The sequence below is a fragment of the Pleurodeles waltl genome, chromosome 5 (genome assembly GCF_031143425.1).
Source record: "Pleurodeles waltl isolate 20211129_DDA chromosome 5, aPleWal1.hap1.20221129, whole genome shotgun sequence".
NCBI classification, from domain to species: domain Eukaryota; kingdom Metazoa; phylum Chordata; class Amphibia; order Caudata; family Salamandridae; genus Pleurodeles; species Pleurodeles waltl.
In genome coordinates, this window is record NC_090444.1 from 230849058 (window position 1) to 230867984 (window position 18927).

General features: G+C 47.5%; 1 protein-coding gene across 3 annotated transcripts in view; it reads left to right on the top strand.

Annotated features, from left to right (window-relative positions):
- UBR2 (ubiquitin protein ligase E3 component n-recognin 2) overlaps nt 1–18927 on the top strand; it is a 1248744-nt gene that overhangs the window by 535399 nt on the left and 694418 nt on the right. For all 3 annotated transcript variants that reach the window (XM_069233963.1, XM_069233965.1, XM_069233964.1), the window contains exon 19: nt 743–865. In XM_069233963.1, the coding sequence (XP_069090064.1) occupies nt 743–865 (123 nt within the window). The remainder of the gene's footprint in view (nt 1–742; nt 866–18927) is intronic.

Consider the following 18927-nt stretch of genomic DNA (forward strand, 5'->3'; position numbering starts at 1 on the left):
ATCAACATCTTCCCTTGCCCTTCCTGTGGTTGTTCCTATCCTGTGGGCATCCCTTCCATCTCTTCCTTGGTTATCCTGTTGAGTTGATAGTCTTTGCTCTTACCACCCGCCAGTGGATGTAGTTGGCAGGATGTTTATATCTTGCTGTTTAATAATCAATAAAAATATCTAAACCATAATCTGTGATCTTTCCATGCTGCACAAAATCAACCCCTTCCATCTGGTTTTTGTTAAATACGTTTTGTTAAAACAAACAAAAAAATGCCATGGCATAAACCATATATGCAGATGCATAGAGTGTAATGTACTAATATTTATCATTGTTGAGGGAGAGGAGGGGCACCATGATTTGCTCTAGGCTTTGCCTCTCATGATGCCTTGTCTCTCTTCACACTCCTTGTGGCGGTAATAGCATAATACACTCTGCACATCTGTATCTTCCTCTTTAATCACCACTAGTCTGTTATGCTTTTGGGTACTTGATTACTAATTCAAGTGTCATTACATCGTGTGAGCGCTACGTAAACTACCACAGTGGCATAACATTGTGTTACTTGTGCCCTTCTCCAACCTCATTCACTTGGTTTTACCGCCTTTACTCTGACACCCCTTGTTCCTTCCCTTACGCCTCAACCCTTTCTTCTCATCACATTGAAGCAGCTGAAAGATGGAAGACAGCACTATACATAATTTGACTTATGTAACTTTTGATTCAATGCTAATACATTTTTTTCCCTTTTAGGCTGGTGCCTCTATGATGGATCCCAACCATTTCCTTATGATAATGCTTAGTCGCTTTGAGCTTTATGAAATATTTAGCACTCCAGATTACAGAAAGAGGTTTCATTCAGAAAGTACCAACAAGGTAATGCACATTGTTTCCAAAGTAGTTGTTTACATACAGCATTAATTGTTATGCTTGTTATGTATTTTCGAATGTGTTTTTCTTAATGTTTAGATAGGAAACTGGGTGAATAGCAACAAGAACGCAATATGTCATAGACACTTTGGATGAGTGAGATAGTCTTGCTGGAATGATACATGATAACTGATAAATACTTATCATATATGCATAACTTAAAGCAAAAAGTGTTGGAGAACCAGCTGTATGCATGTTGAATAAGGTAGCATTAAGAGATTAATCACGATTTTCCTCTTGCTAAAAAGTTGTGCATTAACTGCAGTCTTGAATGTGGTGAATGAGTAGGTAGAGCACATGCGAGAAGACCAAATTCTAGTGAAGTGGACCAAGTAGGCTGAATTATTGAATCTCAAAACTGTGCTGTACAGTATTGGAGTGACTTAAAAAAACTGTAGTTTTGGCTGGTGGGCAAGGGTTACATATCGGGCAAGAACTTAATGCATAGTTTGTAGGGATAAGATTTAAATAGTCTTGAAAACAGGGATTAACAGATTGAACAGAGCTCCGTTTTTCAAAAACTGGTATGGTGGAAGTCATAATAGGTAAAGGCGTGTCAGCTGTGATTATGGGGGGGGGGGGACGGGTCCGAGTGGCAAGGTTTAATACCTAGAGGTTCCTACTAGTATTCGGTTGCAGTCAGCCCCATCGCCAGCGAGAGTCCCGAAGAACTGGAAGCTGACGTCCAGTGGAGGAGCCCCTATGCAAGGAAAGAAGTACCCCAGAACCTTGGGATGGGCCTGAAGTGGCACAGGTGAGGAGGGTTCAGACAGAAAAATCAGTTGTGTGAAGAAGAGATATTTCAACAGCAACACAAGTCCTTTGAAACTGTCAAACAAAAACTGAGTGGCTCTGAAACTGCAGTATATGCTCATGTCCCCAGCCAAGCTTCTGGGTATCCTTGATGCCAAATCATTCTTTTTTTACACTCTAGAGGCAGCCTGGGAATAGGTGATGGAACAAAGGCGACTGCGTTGCCACTCGCCCCCTGGATGGGGGAGGCAGACTCTGGGAGTTGGCCGGAGCATTCCCCCATGGCCTCACAGTAACCATTGTTCCCATAGGAAGTAGTAACAGCTGAGACAAACCTCAGACTCTTGAGGTTTGAACCCTGAACGAGCAGGGTCGAGACACAGGCCTGAACACACCGCTACAACTGGTGGTCCAGAGTCTGCACAGAATCATGGACTGAACACCTTTGATTGACTTTTGTGACAGGCTCGAGATGAAAGGGGCACAGTTATATATGGAGGGCTCCTACAAAGACCTCCGGTCCGCTGGCTGATAATAATGTGATTGCTTTGCCAGCAACACAGTAGCACAAGGGAGTGTCTCCATTTGAGGCCTGGCTCGGCGCCTGCGCCGTCTCCACCCCGCCCTTAATTTCCAGGAGCCAGAGCGTACACCTCATACTTGGGCAGCCCATTCGCTGTGAAGCACCTTTGCCCCCCCACCTCCCCCCAAATTCTGATCCCCAAACCTGACACAGAGCCAGAAGGTCATTGATCCAAGCCGATTCTGAAGCCGATTGGAGCCATGCCTTACTGCTGAAAACCTGAGCCCTATTCCTATGGGCTAGGACTTAAGGAATGAGAGGGGTCTCTGGACCCTGTAGAACACCTGCCTATGAGACCATGGACTGGTTTGAGGATCTGGGTGAGGCCAGTGGACTGAACACTTCTCCAAATACTGGTATGCTTTCCCCCCTACTGTGTCTATGGAGGAGGGACAGTCCTTCGCAATGGTTGTATGAAGAGCAGCTGAGGTACTCAACCTTCATTTGCACTCTGTGGCAGTCAAAACTAATGTCTTGAAAGAGGTGCCTGGAACTGAGAGTGCCCCCTCAGAACCGCTACTCCTGTTTAACGGGGCCTTCGCGGATGTCCTGCTTGGGAATTTTTCCAAGCCTAGTACAGGGGCTCCTGTGAACAGGGCGATTGACCGCCGCTGCAACCACTGCCCGCTGCAGGGGACCAAACTTCCTCACCCAACACCCTGCCCCAGAGAGCTTAGTGGTCCAAGCCTCCACTTCCCACGTAAATCCTGGCACATTCCTTACCATTACCCTGGTTTGGGATTCCAGGAGGCTGGACACCTTAGGAAAGATGTTTTCTTCCAGCAGCCTGGTACTGCAGCCCATGAATACTGCATGCATTTTTGCTATTCCTGCTAGCCAAAAAGGACGGAGGCCTTCGTTACGTCCTAGACTAGTGCCCCCTCAATTTCTTCCTCAAGAAGTTGTTCAGAATGCTCATGTTTGCTCAGGTCCTGTCTGCCCTGGACCTGAAAAACTGGATGGTAGCGTTGAACTTACAGGACGCATATTTTCACATCCCCATCCTGCCTGGTCACAGACGTTACCTGCAGTTCACAGTGGGCCAGAAACACTTTCAATTCACTACACTTGCCTTTGGCCTTACTAATTCTCCTCGGGTGTTCACCAAGGTGATGGTGGTGGTTGCAGCTCATCTGTGAGGATGGTGCCAGCTTTACCCTGTCTCATTGACTGGCTGCTGAAGGTGGGCTCGCTCCACACTATCATCTCCCACCTCCGGACTATGGCAAACCTCTTGCACTCGCTGAGGTTCACCATTACATGCCAAAGTCAAATCTGACTCCCTCTGAGATGCTCCCCTTCATCAGAGCTGTCCTGGACACAGTGCAGTTTTGGGGTTATCCTTCCGAATGGCGAGTCCAGGATATTCACGCTATGATACTGATGTTTCAGCTTCTATCCTGGATTTCTGGGAGTCTAATTCTGAGGCTGCTGGTACTAATGGCCTCCTGATTGGTGACACATGCCCACTGGCATATGTGTCCTTTGCAGTGAGACCGACCTGAAGTTCCAGTGGGCACAGATTCAGGGTAATCTCTCTGACCTGATCCAGCTCTCGAGGGAGGGGAGCTGTGAAAGATCTACAGTGGTGGCTTACGAACCCTATTTGGGTAAGTGGCAGACTTCTTTCTCTTCCTCAGCTAGATGTCACAATAATGACAGATGTGTCACTCTTGGGAGTGGGCAGCCACTTGGGAGAGGTTGAGATCAGAGGACCCTGGTCTGCAGTGGAATCCGGACTCCACATCATCCTGTTGGAGCTCCAAGTAATCCGACTGGCATTGAAAGCCTTTTCACTCTCTCTCAAGAGAGGCTTGTTCAGGTGTTCACGGACCACACCAGCACCATGTGGTACTGCAACAAACAGGGCCTGGACAGCCATGTTTAGGCCACGCGTCTCTGGACATGACTGGAACATTAGGGCATATCGCTGACCCGGTGGGCTCTCTGAATGCAAGGTTAGACAAACTTAGACGAAAATGTCTGGTGGATCACAAATCGCATCTCCATCCAGAGGTGGCACATGGTCTTTTTCAGTAGTGGGGAGTGCCTTGGTTAGATATGTTTGCTATCACCAACAATGTGCGATGTCAGCGGTTTTGCACACAAGATTTTCCAATGCAGCTCTCTCTTGGAGACACTTTTCATGTCATGTGGCGCTCAGGCCTGCTGGATGCCTTTCCGCCATACCACTCCAGCCCAGAGTTCGCAAGAAGATTCAGAACAACTGGGCCCAAGTCATCATTGTGGCTCCAGACTGGGCATGGATCCTCAAGTATCCTCAGCTGTTGAGCATTGCCATCGATGCTCCGATCAGGCTGCCCCTTCGAGAGGATCTTCTGTCGCAGAAGCAAGGGAGCGTCCTCCACCCGAACCGGTCAACTCTTCACTTTCTTGCGTGGAGACTAAGTGATGACAGGTGTGAGCCTTCATCCTTCCTCCTGAAGTATGTGATGTTATCTTGGCAGCCAGATGTCACTCCACCAAAATTGTATATGCCTGCTGTTATCAAACATTTCTGGCAGGGTGTCTGAAAACACCCTGAAAGCAACCTCTTCACCACTAACTCTGTTTTCATTGGTACTAATGAAATTTGAACAAACATGCCAGAAGGATTCTCATCACTCTGGAGTGGCCAAGGCCAAGGCCAAGGCGCAGTGGTAGTTTATCCGATGATAAAACCGAACAAAAATCCTCGATGGTGACCTAATCTGCTGTTGAAAATACAGTGAAAGGTTTATAACACCAACATACAATCATGGAATTTGTATGGCTCCAGAAGTTGTTCACTGTAGTTACCTACATTTGCCCAAGGATTACATGAACATTCCTAACATCCTTCCACAAGAGCTTGATAAAATTTTAAGCATCAAAATTTGTAATTTGGTGCTTGCAGAAAAATCATGATCTGATTTGCTGCCATGAAAATGTAATCATTACTTATTTTCTACATCTGTCTAATTTCCAATAATCTTTCATAAAGGTTCATTTGGCTGCCATCACAGCTTTTAGGAAAGGCACTAACCAAAGGTCTTTCTTCACAATCCTCTGTGATAAAGGAATTTCTAGAAAACATTGTCTTCACGTTGGCAGTGAACTTAATCTTGTTCTCTCATTATTGATGTCTCGCCGTTTTGACCCTGTCGATAAGGCCTCATTGCAGCATCTAACCTGGAAAGAATATTTTTAATAGTGATTACATTTGGCAGAGGGGGTCACTATATGTCGAGAATAATAATGACCTTTTTGGCAACTACAGAAAACTTCATAGTGTAATGGCACCCATTAAGCAATCTATAGCTAGATGGATAGTTTCATACATACACCAATGCAGATTTGGTCCACTTGTAATAACCAATAATGAGGAATGCTTTTTGCAAGGATGCGATTGTCCTCGCACACCAAGGTGGCATGCTTTATAATCGGGCTAGGTGGACGCAGCAGTACTCAGCGGGCTCCCAGAGATCTTTTTCTCTCCTCCTGCCCTAGTATTGACCAGAGTTCAGGTTGCTGACCTAGTTTGAGTGGAAGTTTGGGTAAATACATGGTTAAAAATGCCTGTGGGCACTTGCTTAGCAAATTATATTCTTGGCACAGGAATGAAACAAAAGGGCATAGCAATGAGCCTTTTGTTACATGCAAAATACACACACACACACACACACACACACACACACACACAAACTCCTTTCTCTCTTTCTTTCTCTTTCTTTCTCTTTCTATCTTTCTTTCTTTCTTTCTTTCTTTCTTTCTTTCTTTCTTTCTTTCTTTCTTTCTTTCTTTCTTTCTTTCTTTCTTTCTTTCTTTCTTTCTTTCTTTCTTTCTTTCTTTCTTTCTTTCTTATCCAGGAACGCAGAGATAGGGGACATCATAGCAACATCCCACCCCGCACCAAATAGTCCACCATGGGGCGCCAATTGGCTTCAAACTTACTGCTCAGATTGTTTAAATCTCGGGTTGGCTTTTCCATCACCAGCATTGACCACAATTTAATGTCCCAGTCCTGAATCAACAGGACTCTTGTTGTTTTCTAGTAGAGAGCCAATAGCTGTTTGGCTGCAGAAATCCCTTTCATAGCTATTCTCCAGTCAGGTAAAGGCATGGCTCTCATCTCAGGGAAACATAATCCTCAGTATAGTTATGATCATATTTGCTTGAATCAGGTAGCCCAGTACCCCTTTTACTTGACCCATGTTTTCCTAACAGAACAGTCAGTCTCAAACTTACCCAACAGATAGGTATTTCTTTTCCTTCTATTCCACAGTTTCTCCAGCATAAAAAAGAGGCATGTGGGATACAGCTTTGAGGCTGAAATGCGTCATAACATTGTGTTTCGATAAGTGCTCACTGTTTAGGATGCTCTTACATAGTCTCTGTATGACCTCCCACAAAGTTTCGCAGATCAGTTTCACCACTCAACAAATTGCACTTCTTCATGCAGGGTCTTTGAACAGTAGTGCCCTTGTACACTGAGTCTGTAACTATTTGATATTAGGCACTTCTGGGCCATGTAACAGCACAGAGCTTCTCCCAAGGCGTAAGCATCTTCCCTGTTTCCTGGGTGCATGACTTTAACACTTTATTGGAAGCAATCCCCCTCCTGCACATTAAATTCCTTTTTGCAAATGTTGAAGGATTTAATCCACTCCCTCCCCCTCCAAAACAAACCATTCTGCAACCCCTCTGAGACAATTTCTTGAACTTAGTCCATCCTTCACTGTGAAAAATCATGTTTACCAAAGAGAGACGTATCTGGGGATGAACAGGTTGTTAGTGTGTTTCCTTTTGAAGCCCAACCCCATATCTCTATTGCTGGATGCACAATCTCCAAGACATAACAAACTGTGGGGCTCGCTTGCTTAAGCATCCAGGGAATCACCCATGGGGCTTGTCCCATAACCTTATGCCTTTGTGTCCATTGTCTCTCAGTTTCATAGAGACATAACAAACAGTATCCTGAGTTGGGCGGCCCTAAAGTAACTTTCAATATCTGCCAGTTCTTTTTAGGCCTTCTGTCCCTTTATGCACCCTCAAAACTCAAGACATGCTCATTTGCCAACCCCAATGAAGTTATCGACAGTTGTCTGAAGTGGTTTCATATATTTTTCGGGTATCTGTACCAAGAGTCCTTGAAACACATAAAGTAGTCTAGTTATGATGTTCATTTTAACCACAGCTGCTCACCCTAGCCAGGAGATGTAAATTCTTTGCCACCTGTACAGGTCCTGTGTGAAGTAACCTGGGGTAATTTGGCAGGTAGACTGTGTGCCATTGGAGTGTAATACAGATACTAAGGTATTTTATTTTCTCCTTAGCCCACCTAAAATGTGTCATTGTAGAAATAGTCTTTCGTTATGTCAGGAAGGGTATTAGTGTATCATCTGCAAAGAGGTGTACTTTGTGTATGTCCCCTCAAAAGGCATGTCTTCATTGCCTGAATCCTGATGAATGCACACTGCCAAGGGCTCAATGGCCAGAAGAAAAAGTAAATGTGGCAATGGGCAGTACTGTTGCGTACTTCTATGTAAGTAGTTGTTTTCTACGTTGACGACATAGACCATTATCCTGGCTATAGGGCTGTGATAATTAGCTCCATTCCAGGTCAACATGAAAGGCTGTGGGCCAGCCGCCTCCAGCACCTGGTGCAGAAAAAGCCACCCGACACAATCAAATGCCTTCTCCGCGTCAAGACGGTCATCTGAATCTTTTGAAGTTAACCTTCTCTATAAAATGTAACATCCTTCTAATATTTATAATCAGCTGCTTGTCGGTGTAAGATAAACTCCAACTGATCAGGGAGGATGTGATAGGGTCGATGAGCGAGTATCCTATTAGCAAGAATTTTAGTCTGTGTTGGCGTCCATATTTAGCAGGGCGATATGCCGCTTGACATTGCATTGGTCTTCTGGCTTACTCCCTTTATGGGTAAGTTTGATGGTGGCCCCAGACATTGTTTGGGGGGGGGTCACAATATTAGTGTTCAGAAATGAAATACAAAGGTCTATCAGTGGGGGGACACCAAGTCAGATCGAAAATATTGATAAAATCCGATGGTAAGCTCATCCAAACCCAGGGTTATTTAGGGGGACGCCCTCTATAGCCTTTGTCACCTCCTCTATAGCCTTTGTCACCTCCTCTATAGCCTTTGTCACCTCCTCTATAGCCTTTGTCACCTCCTCTGTGGTTGTTAAGGCATCCCTGTTAGCTTGCAGCAGCACAAGAAGGGACGCTCTTTGTAAGAAGGCCTCCACCTTTGCCTGTTCTACCCTGCTGTACGCATAAAAGGCCAAGTAGTATACCACAGAGGCACGTCTCCTATCACTCTCATCATTGCAGTTAGCTCCTGTCTCCTCCCTCAGGGTCTGAATCCTCTTAAGCAGCACTTGATGACATAGACGCCTAGCCAGCAGGAAGCCTGCTTTATTCTGCTGCTTGTCAAATCTCTGTTTAGTGATAGTAAAGCTTTTTACGATTTCTCTGTTTCCTGAAGATTGAACTGACCTGTTAACTGCACCGCTTTCCTGAGGGTTTTAGGGAGAACGACTCCCTCAATTCCTGTTCTGCGGAAAAAACTCAGTAGGAAGCTGGCTCAGTATATACTATTTCAAAGTAAGAAATAGAGTGCACACAGTCCAAGGGTTCCCCTTAGAGGTAAGATAGTGGCAAAATTAGATAATTCTAATGCTCTATTTTGTGGTAGTGTGGTCGAGCAGTAGGCTTATCAGAGGGTAGTGTTAAGCATTTGTTGTACACACACAGGCAATAAATGAGGAACACACACTCAAAGACTTACTCCAGGCCAATAGGTTTTTATATAGAAAAATAGATTTTATTTTCAGAACCACAAGTTCAAGATTTGAAGTAAATACATAAAATGCAAGGTACGCCCAACTGGTACGCCACACAGGTAAGTTAGGAACTGAATTAGAGCCATAACATATACAGTTTTTTTTAAAATGGCAATAAGCTATTTTTAAAGTGGACACACTGCAAAAATCAACAGTTCCTGTCTCAGTTCCTGGGCATAGGCAGCCCACTGTTGGGGGTTCAAGGCAACCCCAAAGTTACCACACCAGCAGCTCAGGGCCGGTCAGGTTCAGAGGTCAAAGAGGTGCCCAAACAACATAGGCGCCTATGGAGAACAGGGGTGCTCTGGTTCCAGTCTGCCAGCAGGTAAGTACCCGCGTCCTTGGGGGGGGGGGGGGAGGGCAGACCATGGGGGTTTGGTAGAGCACTGGGGGGGGGGGACACAAGTAGGCACACAAAACACACCCTCAGCGGCACACGAGCGGCCGGGTGCAGTGTGCAAAGAAGGCATCGGGTTTTTAATAGGTTTCAATGGAGGGACTTGGGGGTCATTCTAGCGGTGCAGGAAGGGAACCTGGGGACTTCTCGGGCCAGCCACCACCTGGGCTAGGAAAAGGGTCGCCTGGGGGCCACTCCTGCACTGAAGTTTGGTTCCTTCTGGTCTTGGGGGCTGTGGGTGCAATGCTTTGTCCAGGCGTCGGGTCGTTTGTTACAGGCAGTCAGGGGGAGCCTCTGGATTCTCTCTGCAGGCGTCGCTGTGGGGCTCCAGGGGGGTCATCTCGGGCTACTCACAGGGTCGCCGGGGAGTCCTTCCTGTGATGTTTGTTCTCTAGATCTCGAGCAGGGGGCGTCGGGTGCAGAGTGTGAAGTCTCACGCTTCCGGTGGGAAGAGTGAAGTTCTTTAAAGTTAAAGAAAAGTTGCACGTTTGTTACAGGTTGAACAGAGCCGCTGCCCATGGGAGTTTCTTGGTCCTGGGGGTCAGGGCAGTCCTCTGAGGCTTCAGAGGTCGCTGGTCCCTGTTAAAGGCATCGCTGGTTGCAGGTTTTCGACTCAGTAGACAGGCCCGTAGGGCTGGGGCCAAAGCAGTTGTCGTCTCTGCAGGCTTATAGGTCAGTAGTCCTTCTTCTTTAGTTCAGTTTGCATGAATCTGATTTCCTGGGTTCTTGGATGCCCCTAAATACTAGATTTAGGGGTGTGTTTAGGTCTGGGAGGGCAGTAGCCAATGGCTGCTGTCCTGGAGGGTGGCTACACCCTCTTTGTGCCTCCTCCCTGTGGGGGAAGGGGGCACATCCCTAATCCTATTGGGGGAAATCCTCCAAAACTAAGATGGAGGATTTCTAAAGGGAGGGGTCACCTCAGCTCAGGGCACCTTAGGGGCTGTCCCTCCTTGTTTTCCTAATTATCTCCTCCAGCCTTGCCGCCAAAAGTGGGGCAGTGGCGGAGGGGCGGGCATCTCCACTAGCTGGGATGCCCTGGGGGCTGTAACAAAGGGGGTGAGCCTTTGAGGCTCATCGCCAGGTGTTAAAGTTCCTGCAGGGGGAGGAGTGAAGCACCTCCACCCAGTGCAGGCTTTGTTCGTGGCCACAGAGTGACAAAGGCACTCTCCCCAGCAACTCGTCTGGTTGTGGCAGGCTGGCAGAAACTGGTCAGCCCCACACTAGAAGTCGGGTTGGTATTCAGGGGGCATCTCTAAGATGCACTCTGGGTGTATTTTACAATAAATTGCACACTGGCATCAGTGTGCATTTATTGTGCTGAGAAGTTTGATACCAAACTTCCCAGATTTCAGTGTAGCCATTATGGAACTGTGGAGTTCGTGTTTGACACACTCCCAGTCCATATACTCTTTATGGTTACCTTCACTAACAATGTCTCAGGTTTTGCTTAGACACTGTAGGGGCATAGTGCTCATGCACATGTGCCCTCACCTGTGGTATAGTGCACCCTGCCTTAGGGCTGTAAGGCCTGCTAATGGGGTGACTTACCTATGCCACAGGCAGTGTGAGGTGGGCATGGCACTCTGAGGGGAGTGCCATGTGGACTTAGTCATTTTCTCCCCACCAGCACACACAAGCTGCGAGGCAGTGTGCATGTACTGAGTGAGGGGTCCCCATGGTGGCATAAGACATGCTGCAGCCCTTAGAGACCTTCCCTGGTATCAGGGCCCTTGGTACCAGGGGTACCAGTTACAATGGACTTATCTGAGTGCCAGGGCTATGCCAATTGTGGAAGCAAAGGTACAGTGTAGGGAAAGAACACTGGTGCTGGTGCCTGGTTAGCAGGGCCCCAACACACTTTCAATCAAAACTTAGCATCAGCAAAGGCAAAAAGTCAGGGGGTGATCATGCCAAGGAGCCATTTCCTTTCAAACTCTATCTTCCATTATTCCTTTAGCGTTTAAAAGGCATTCCACAGGTGGTCCTGGGCTACATCCCTTATATCATTCTCTTCAAAATATTGTCGGCTAGTTTCTCTTAGACACTGGCTGATAGGTCTCAATGTATTGCCCGGTCAAATTTTTAATTGGCCCTCTAATAATTAGAATCACCCTCACCCCCATTTTCAAGGTTAGCATTGTGTGGTCTGAAATGGTAACTCTGAAATGCAAGCTCAGTCCGGTACAGTTGGTGATGGCCTGGGACCCGTTCTGTCCCACTGTGTCAAACAGAAACCTGCTTCGAGTGGGAGGTCTCTGTGCATCCCCATCATGAGACACCTCCCCCCCTTCATTTTATTTTTGAAGTAGTGGATGTGAAAAATAGAGTGGGGTATAGTATTTCATATAATGCACATCAGATTTCCACAAGTGGGTCTCTTGTAGGCAGAGAACGTCCTGCATCACATCTCTCACCTTCCGCCATATATTTTGGTGCTAAACCTGGGAGTTCAATCCCCATACATTCCAGGACAATAGTGTAACCTTTATTAAACAATATTGTATAAATCTGACACCTGCCTATGACTGCCCATTCCAGTGCTTTTACGATCAGGTTATTAAGCAAGTGTGCAGTGATTGCAGCATATGTCCCTACTTCATACCCCAAGAGAAAACATAAAGGAATGCAAGCAAAACTCAGTTCCCCAACCCCCACCCCAGCTTCCTTCAAAACAACCCCTCAGAGGTGGGATTAGATAAATCCCAACACAGTGGTGGCGTGTCAGAGTATGCAATTCCTGCCCTAAAAACAGCCCTTCTTATTAAGTAGTAAGATACAGCATGTTACAATAAGCATACCGCTCATTAGGGTGGTCTTAATTATAGTACACGGGTGGGGAGGGGACATGGGGGGCATGGCATCCCCACCATATCATATGAAGAGACGGCATCCAGTTGCAACAGTGTTCAGTGGATTCTACCCCATATTGCAGGTTCAGAGTAAGGCATTATTTCTCCACGGGGTCTGCCACCTGTCGGTAAACCTGTGACACACACATTGTATTGCTGAGTCCCCTAGGTGGTCACTGTGTCCAACACTGTTGGTGTTAAGTTGATCACTTTCACTTTAAGCGGTTCCCGGCTTGTGCCTTTTGCCATTTCTCCTTGCGTCAAATCAAATCGAATCATTAACATTTATAAAGCGCGCTACTCACCCGTGCGGGTCTCACGGCGCTAGGGGGAGGGGGGGGGGGGGGCAGTTACTGCTGCTTGAAAAGCCAGGTTTTTAGGAGTCTCCGGAATGCCGAGTGGTCCTGAGGCTGGTGGGAAGGGAGTTCCAGGTCTTGGCTGCCAGGAAGGAGAAAGACCTCCCACCTGCCGTGGAGCGGCAGATGCGAGGGACGGTAGCGAGCGCGGGGCCAGAGGAACGGAGGAGGCGGGTGGGGACATAGAAGCTGAGGCGTTGGTTGAGGTATTCCGGTCCCTTGTTGTGGAGGGCTTTGTGTGCGTGGGTGAGAAGTCGAAAGGTGATCCTTTTGCTGACTGGGAGCCAATGCAGGTGTGGAGCCTCTGTGTCCTATCGCCTATGGGATGACCAGGGGCTACCTTGCACTGACCCCATGATGTCTTGAGCTTCCTTTGCTATACAGACCATGCATCCGTGAGTCAAAGTGAAACCAAAGGCCGAAAGGGAATGGCCATTTATAGCATATTTACTGCTTGTGTAGTTCTGCTGTAATTGACTAGAGTAATATCCTCTTCTGCAGTGTAGCTTATGATAGATACTGAAACAGCTTAATGGCTTGATCCTGGCATGTGAAATCTCCTGACTTCCTAGCATCTCTCAGAATGGCATTTTTTTTTTTATTGTGAGAAGCCATGTTTCACTAGTATGTCTCAAGGGCGGGCTCCAGCTGTCTTTCTCGCTGCTCCCACACAATGCATTCAGATGATAAGGATCTCATCAATACATGGAGAAACATGACTTGATAGAAGTCCGCTATCTCAGTTTTCTTTCCTTGCTCTCGTATGTTTCAGATTCTAATATTGTTGTGCTGTGATCTGCCTAATGTCCTCCTGCATCTTAGCGTGCGCTTCCTGTGTTTTCTCTTACTCCTGGCTCATTGCCACAATGTTGTATTTGTTCATGGTCACCTGTTCCCACAATTCCTGCAGGTCTTTAGTCCTGCCTGCCAGAGACAATGCCATGTCATATTTAAGGTCCTGCATCTGGATGGTTACCATGTTCTCTATTTTATCATGCTGGTCACTCAGGCAGATCTGCATATCCTCTTTGCTGAGCGGATGGATGCTCCTACTCTTCTTGGATGCCACCGCAGAAGGTTGAGTAGGTCTTGTCACCTTTTTTTTTTTTTAGGGAGCTAGTTGTGCCTTTGTTTCCTCCCAGCAGTCCTCAATCCTCTGGTGTGTGGTTAATCTGGAATGTTTTGGCACTGAGTCTTGTAGGGCAGGGGCACCAGCCCCACATACACCCTTAAGTGCTCAGAAGATTACGTCCGATGCGCTCACAGTCTGGGTTCCTTTGCTGCTGCACAAAGTCACTGAGGATGGGGTTCCAGTGAATCAGGCCACTCTGGTGTCTCTGAATTGTCTTGGCCCTCCAGTCTCTTACCATATGTGAAGCTGACACCTCCATGTTCCTGCTGATAGGGAGTAAAGACCTGCAAGCTGTACTGCAACACTTCTACTTGAGCACAGCCTTGCTTCCATTCCCCCAGAGCTCTGCACAGGCCTCAAGATGGCGGCTCTGCCTTGATCATGGCAGCCATGCATCTGCTCTCCCTCTTGGTTGCACCCCCGGGCCAATCCGCAGCAGAAAAACAACCCCCCCCCCCCAAAAAAAAAAGGCTCATCAGACTGATGGAGTTAGAATTACTGCATTGGAGGATGGCTGCCACTTCATACCCATGCTCTACTTCCCAGAAAAGGCTGAGTGACCATAGCCAGCTGTGGTAAGAGAAACACAATACAGCAGAATTGCCAGTGCCAGGGAACAGTGTGGGGGATGATACACTATGTCCTAACCCATAGTCTCATCCTTAACCAACAGAGCTGCAACTCCATACTGAGGGAGTGGTCAGGGCCTCCTACAGTATCACTGGGAGAACATGGAGAATATCTGAGAATTCCGAAACTATCCACTGTAGGAAAGTACCCTCTTTCTTGTCATGGTTACCCCTTTTTCTGCCTGTCAGTGTGTTTGACTGTGTTCACTGGGAACCTGCTAACCAGGACCCCAGTGATTATACTCTCTTTCCCAAAACTCTGTATTCCATCCACACTTGGCACACTGGTGAACCATTATAAGTCCCTAGTATATGGTACCAAGGTACACAGGGCATTGGCGTTCCAGTGATCCCTATGGGCTGCAGCATTTATTTTCCCACCCATAAGGAGCCCAAGCAAAGGGTTCTGCAGGACTGTCATTGCAGCCTGCATGAAAAGGTGCAACCACCTTTTCACTGCCACTTTTCACTGCACCAGGTCACTTTTAAGTCACCCCTATGACAGGCCCTCCAGCCCAGAAGGCAGGGTGCAAAGTACCTGTATGAGGGCACTAGCATAGGTGCCGCCACGAACTCCAAGCCCATTTTCCCGGACTTCGTGAATGCAGGGATGACATTTTACGCATGTGCTGGACATAGGTCAATATATATGGCCAGCTACATAATGGTAACTTCGAGCATAGGCATGTTTGGTATCAAACGTGTTGGAATCATACCCCAATGCTTTTGCAAGCATTGGTAGTATGATTCTATGCACTCTGGGGGCTCCTTAGAGGACCCCACAGTATTGCCTTTTCAGCCTTCTAGGGGTTTCCAGGCAGCCCAAGCTGCTGCCACCTCTGAGACAGGTTTCTGCCCTTCTGTTGCTTGAGAAGCTCAAGGCCAGGAAGGCAGAACAAAGGATTTCCTTTAGGAGAGGGGTGTTACACCCTCTCGCTTTGGAAATAGGTGTTACAGGCTTGGGAGAGGTAGCCTCCCAAAGTCACTGGCAATGCTTTGAAAGGTACATTTGGCACCCTCCTTGCATAAACCAGTCTACACCGGTTCAGGGACCCCCAGTCTCTGCTCTGGTGCTAAACTGGACAAAGGAAAGGGGAGCTCCTCCAGAGGGTCCCTGGGTTTTGCCGTCTTGAATTCAAGGTTGGCAGGAACTCTGGGAGCATCTCAGTGGCCAGTACCAGCAGGTGACATCAGAGTCCCCTCCTGATAGGTGGTCACCCACCTATCTGACCAGTCCCCATTTCAGTGCTATTTAGAGTCTCTCTCTTGAGTGATTCCTCAGATTCAGATTGCAAGACCCCAGCAGGAATCCTCTGCACCCTCCACTTCGGCTTTTACCAAAGAAACTGCATCTGGACACTCCAGGACCCGTCAAGCTGCAACAAAGAAGTAATATGCCTGCTGCAACATTGTATCCACAGCTCCTTCCAGCAACTGCAACATTTCTCCGGTTGTGCATCCTCTGTGGTCAGCCCGTCTTCAGCCTGCCTCAGAAGGAAGAAGGAATCTCCCTTGGGGTGAAGGAGTCACTCCCCTGCTTCTGCAGGCACCAACTGTGACGTCGACCGGCTGGGTGGATACCATCTCCTGCTGAGTTACCTGGATTCTCCATCACAGGTGGTGGACTGAAGTGGCCCCGACGGTCCTCTCTTCCAGCTGTCCAACCTGGAGGTAAGCCCTTGCCTGCCCACGCAGGACAGTACCCCTGTGCACCGCTTCCTTTGCAGACTTTCCACAAGATCTTCAAGCATCTTTAATCTCCAGCCCCCAGAACGCCTTCCTGCGACGCACAGCTCACTGAGTGGTTCTCCAGCGGTGTGGAAGCCTTTTTCGTAGTGCTGCTTGGGCTTCTTCTGCGACTTTCCTGTCCGGTCCACTGGGACTCCTGTCGGTGCTGCCTGGGATTCTGTGAGCTCTCTGTGTTGCTGAGGGCCCCCCTCAGCCTCCTCCTCCTGGGTAGAGTCCACCTGGTCCCTGGCAGCTCCACTTTCCGTGAGTTTTGTGTGTGCCAAGGCTTGTTGGCGGAATCCGAAGACGCAGCCCTGACTGCAGTCCTCCTTCTGGCGTGGGACATCACCTGCATCCTCCAGGAACCTGACTTCGTCTAATTGGCTGCAGTGCTGACTCTTCTTCACCGGTGGTTCACTTCTTGCACCTTCATCCTGGTGGCTCCTGCCCTTCCTGGACTCTGCTGTGTTTCTTGTACTTGGTCCCTCTCTTCCACAGGTAGTCTTGTCCAGGAATCCACTGTTGGTGTCTTGCAGTCTTTTCTGGGTTTTGAATTCTTCTTCTTTGCTTCTGTGTGTGTGTGTTTTGGGAAACTTGCTGTGATTTACTCCTGCTTTCCTGGTCGCTGGGGGTAGGTTGTGGTACTTAGCTTTGGGATTTCCTTGTACCCCCAACTGCCACCTACACACTACACTTACCTAGGTGGTGGACCGACTTTAGCATTAAATGTTTTTACTTTATGGTTTGTCTTCCCCCAGGACCATTTCTCTCTATTGTGATTTTCATTGATTGCACTGTTTTGTGCCTATTTCTGCATACTAGTGTATATAACTTGTGTATTACTTACCTCCTAAGGGAGTATAGCCTCTATGGTATTTTTGGTATTTGTGTCACCAAAATAAAGTACCTTAATTTTTGTAACACTGAGTGTTTTCTTTCATGTGTATAAGTACTAAGTGTGACTTTAGTGGTATTGCATGAGCTTTGCATGTCTCCTAGATAAGCCTTGGCTGCTCATCCACAGCTTCCTCTAGAGAGCCGGCTTCTAGACACGGACTACACTACACTAATAAGGGATACCTGGACCTGGTATAAGATGTAAGTACTATTGTTACCCACCACACACTAGGCCAGCCTCCTACATCCGCTAATCCTACAGAGTGAGTACAAGTCAGATAAGTTTGAGGCATGTGTGGCTGTAGGTACACATAGTCTGCATACTCCTGCCATATAGCGTTGAGCCCAGATGTGTGCAGGTTGTTTTTCTTCAATGAAAGTCTTACGAGTTGCAAGTTAAAATGACTCCTCCTTTTTGGTGATACTGAACCTGGGCATCGACTGCATTCATAGATTGTTTTCTCTCTGCGTCAAGCTTGGACGTGTGTGCTTGCGTCGAAACCATCGTAGGATCTCTTTTGGTTCTAAATCTAATATCATTCGTATTGTTATCGATCTAATTTCTTCTGCGTCAAGTTAGAACTGACTGTTGAGTTGATGAGACTCTGTCGCAGCCCCTGAGGACCTCGCCATTCTGGCCCTTCATACTGTCTCCAGCAGGATCTCCATGCAGTGCCTTAGTGCTAATGGAATGGACGCCATTCCATTTCTGCCCACGTTCTAACGCAAAATACCCACAGACCAACTCCATCAGGGCTGTAAGCTGTATATGTTGCAAGACCATAGGGAGGCGGATTACAAACCCTGTTGCGTGCTCCATGAAGGCGCTCCGAGACTGTTGAGGGCGCCAACTATAAATGCAGCGAACGACTGCTGAAGACACTCCTGACGTTTTCGGCCATCAAGACGTCAGTGAGGACAGCACCCACAAGCTTCAGTTGCTAAAGTGGAGGCATTTTTGGTCGAGGCCTGCTCATAATCCGACCCGGAGTTTGAAATCACTGGCGTCACTCTGGAAACTTGTGTAGTGAATTCTGTATTTCCTACCCCTCATCCTCGAGTTGAACATTATGAAAAACAAAAGCCACCAGATCAAGAGACCTTCACCCCACCACTGCCTGTAGGCTGTGGTCAACACAGAGAGTCAAGTTCGGACACCCTTCCCTCCCCAAGGTTGAGTCCTCCTGGACCTTGCTGGGCCCTGGCAGCCCCACTTTTGCTTCACAGCAACTTCTGACTTTGCCAAGGCTTGTTGGTGGCTTTTCCACACCACCACCCGACTGCAATCTTCCATCCGGCCTGTGACATCGACTGCATCCTCCAGGAACTCTTCTCCGGCTCCAGGGCTGTATTGCTAACCGTCCTTGTCCTACTATCGACCAACTCCTGCAACCACAAAAGGGTGGGTAGCGGCTCCTGCCACCACTGGGCACTCCTGCAACTTCTGGACTTGGTCCCCTTCTTCCACAGGTCTTCCTCTCCTGGAATCCACCGCTGGTTTCTTGCAGTCTTGTCTGGGTGATGCATTATATCATTTTTAAAACATATTAAAAGTTGGCATGATAAAACCAATAATCATTTGATTAATATCTTAGAATAGTTTGTGGTTACCAATTCATAAGAAATTAAACTTGTCTTTGTGGTTTAGATCTTGCATACCAGGCTGCTTGAAGAACATTTCAAATAGTAACTACTGCATAAACACCAGTATTGGTCTTGCATATCCTACTGGCACTTTGCCTTATTCCCAGGATTGCGCTTGGCCTCCATTAAGCAGTACAAGAAAACAGGGCATGTGCCTCAGTTTCATCTGTACAAGAACATGCGGGCACAGCT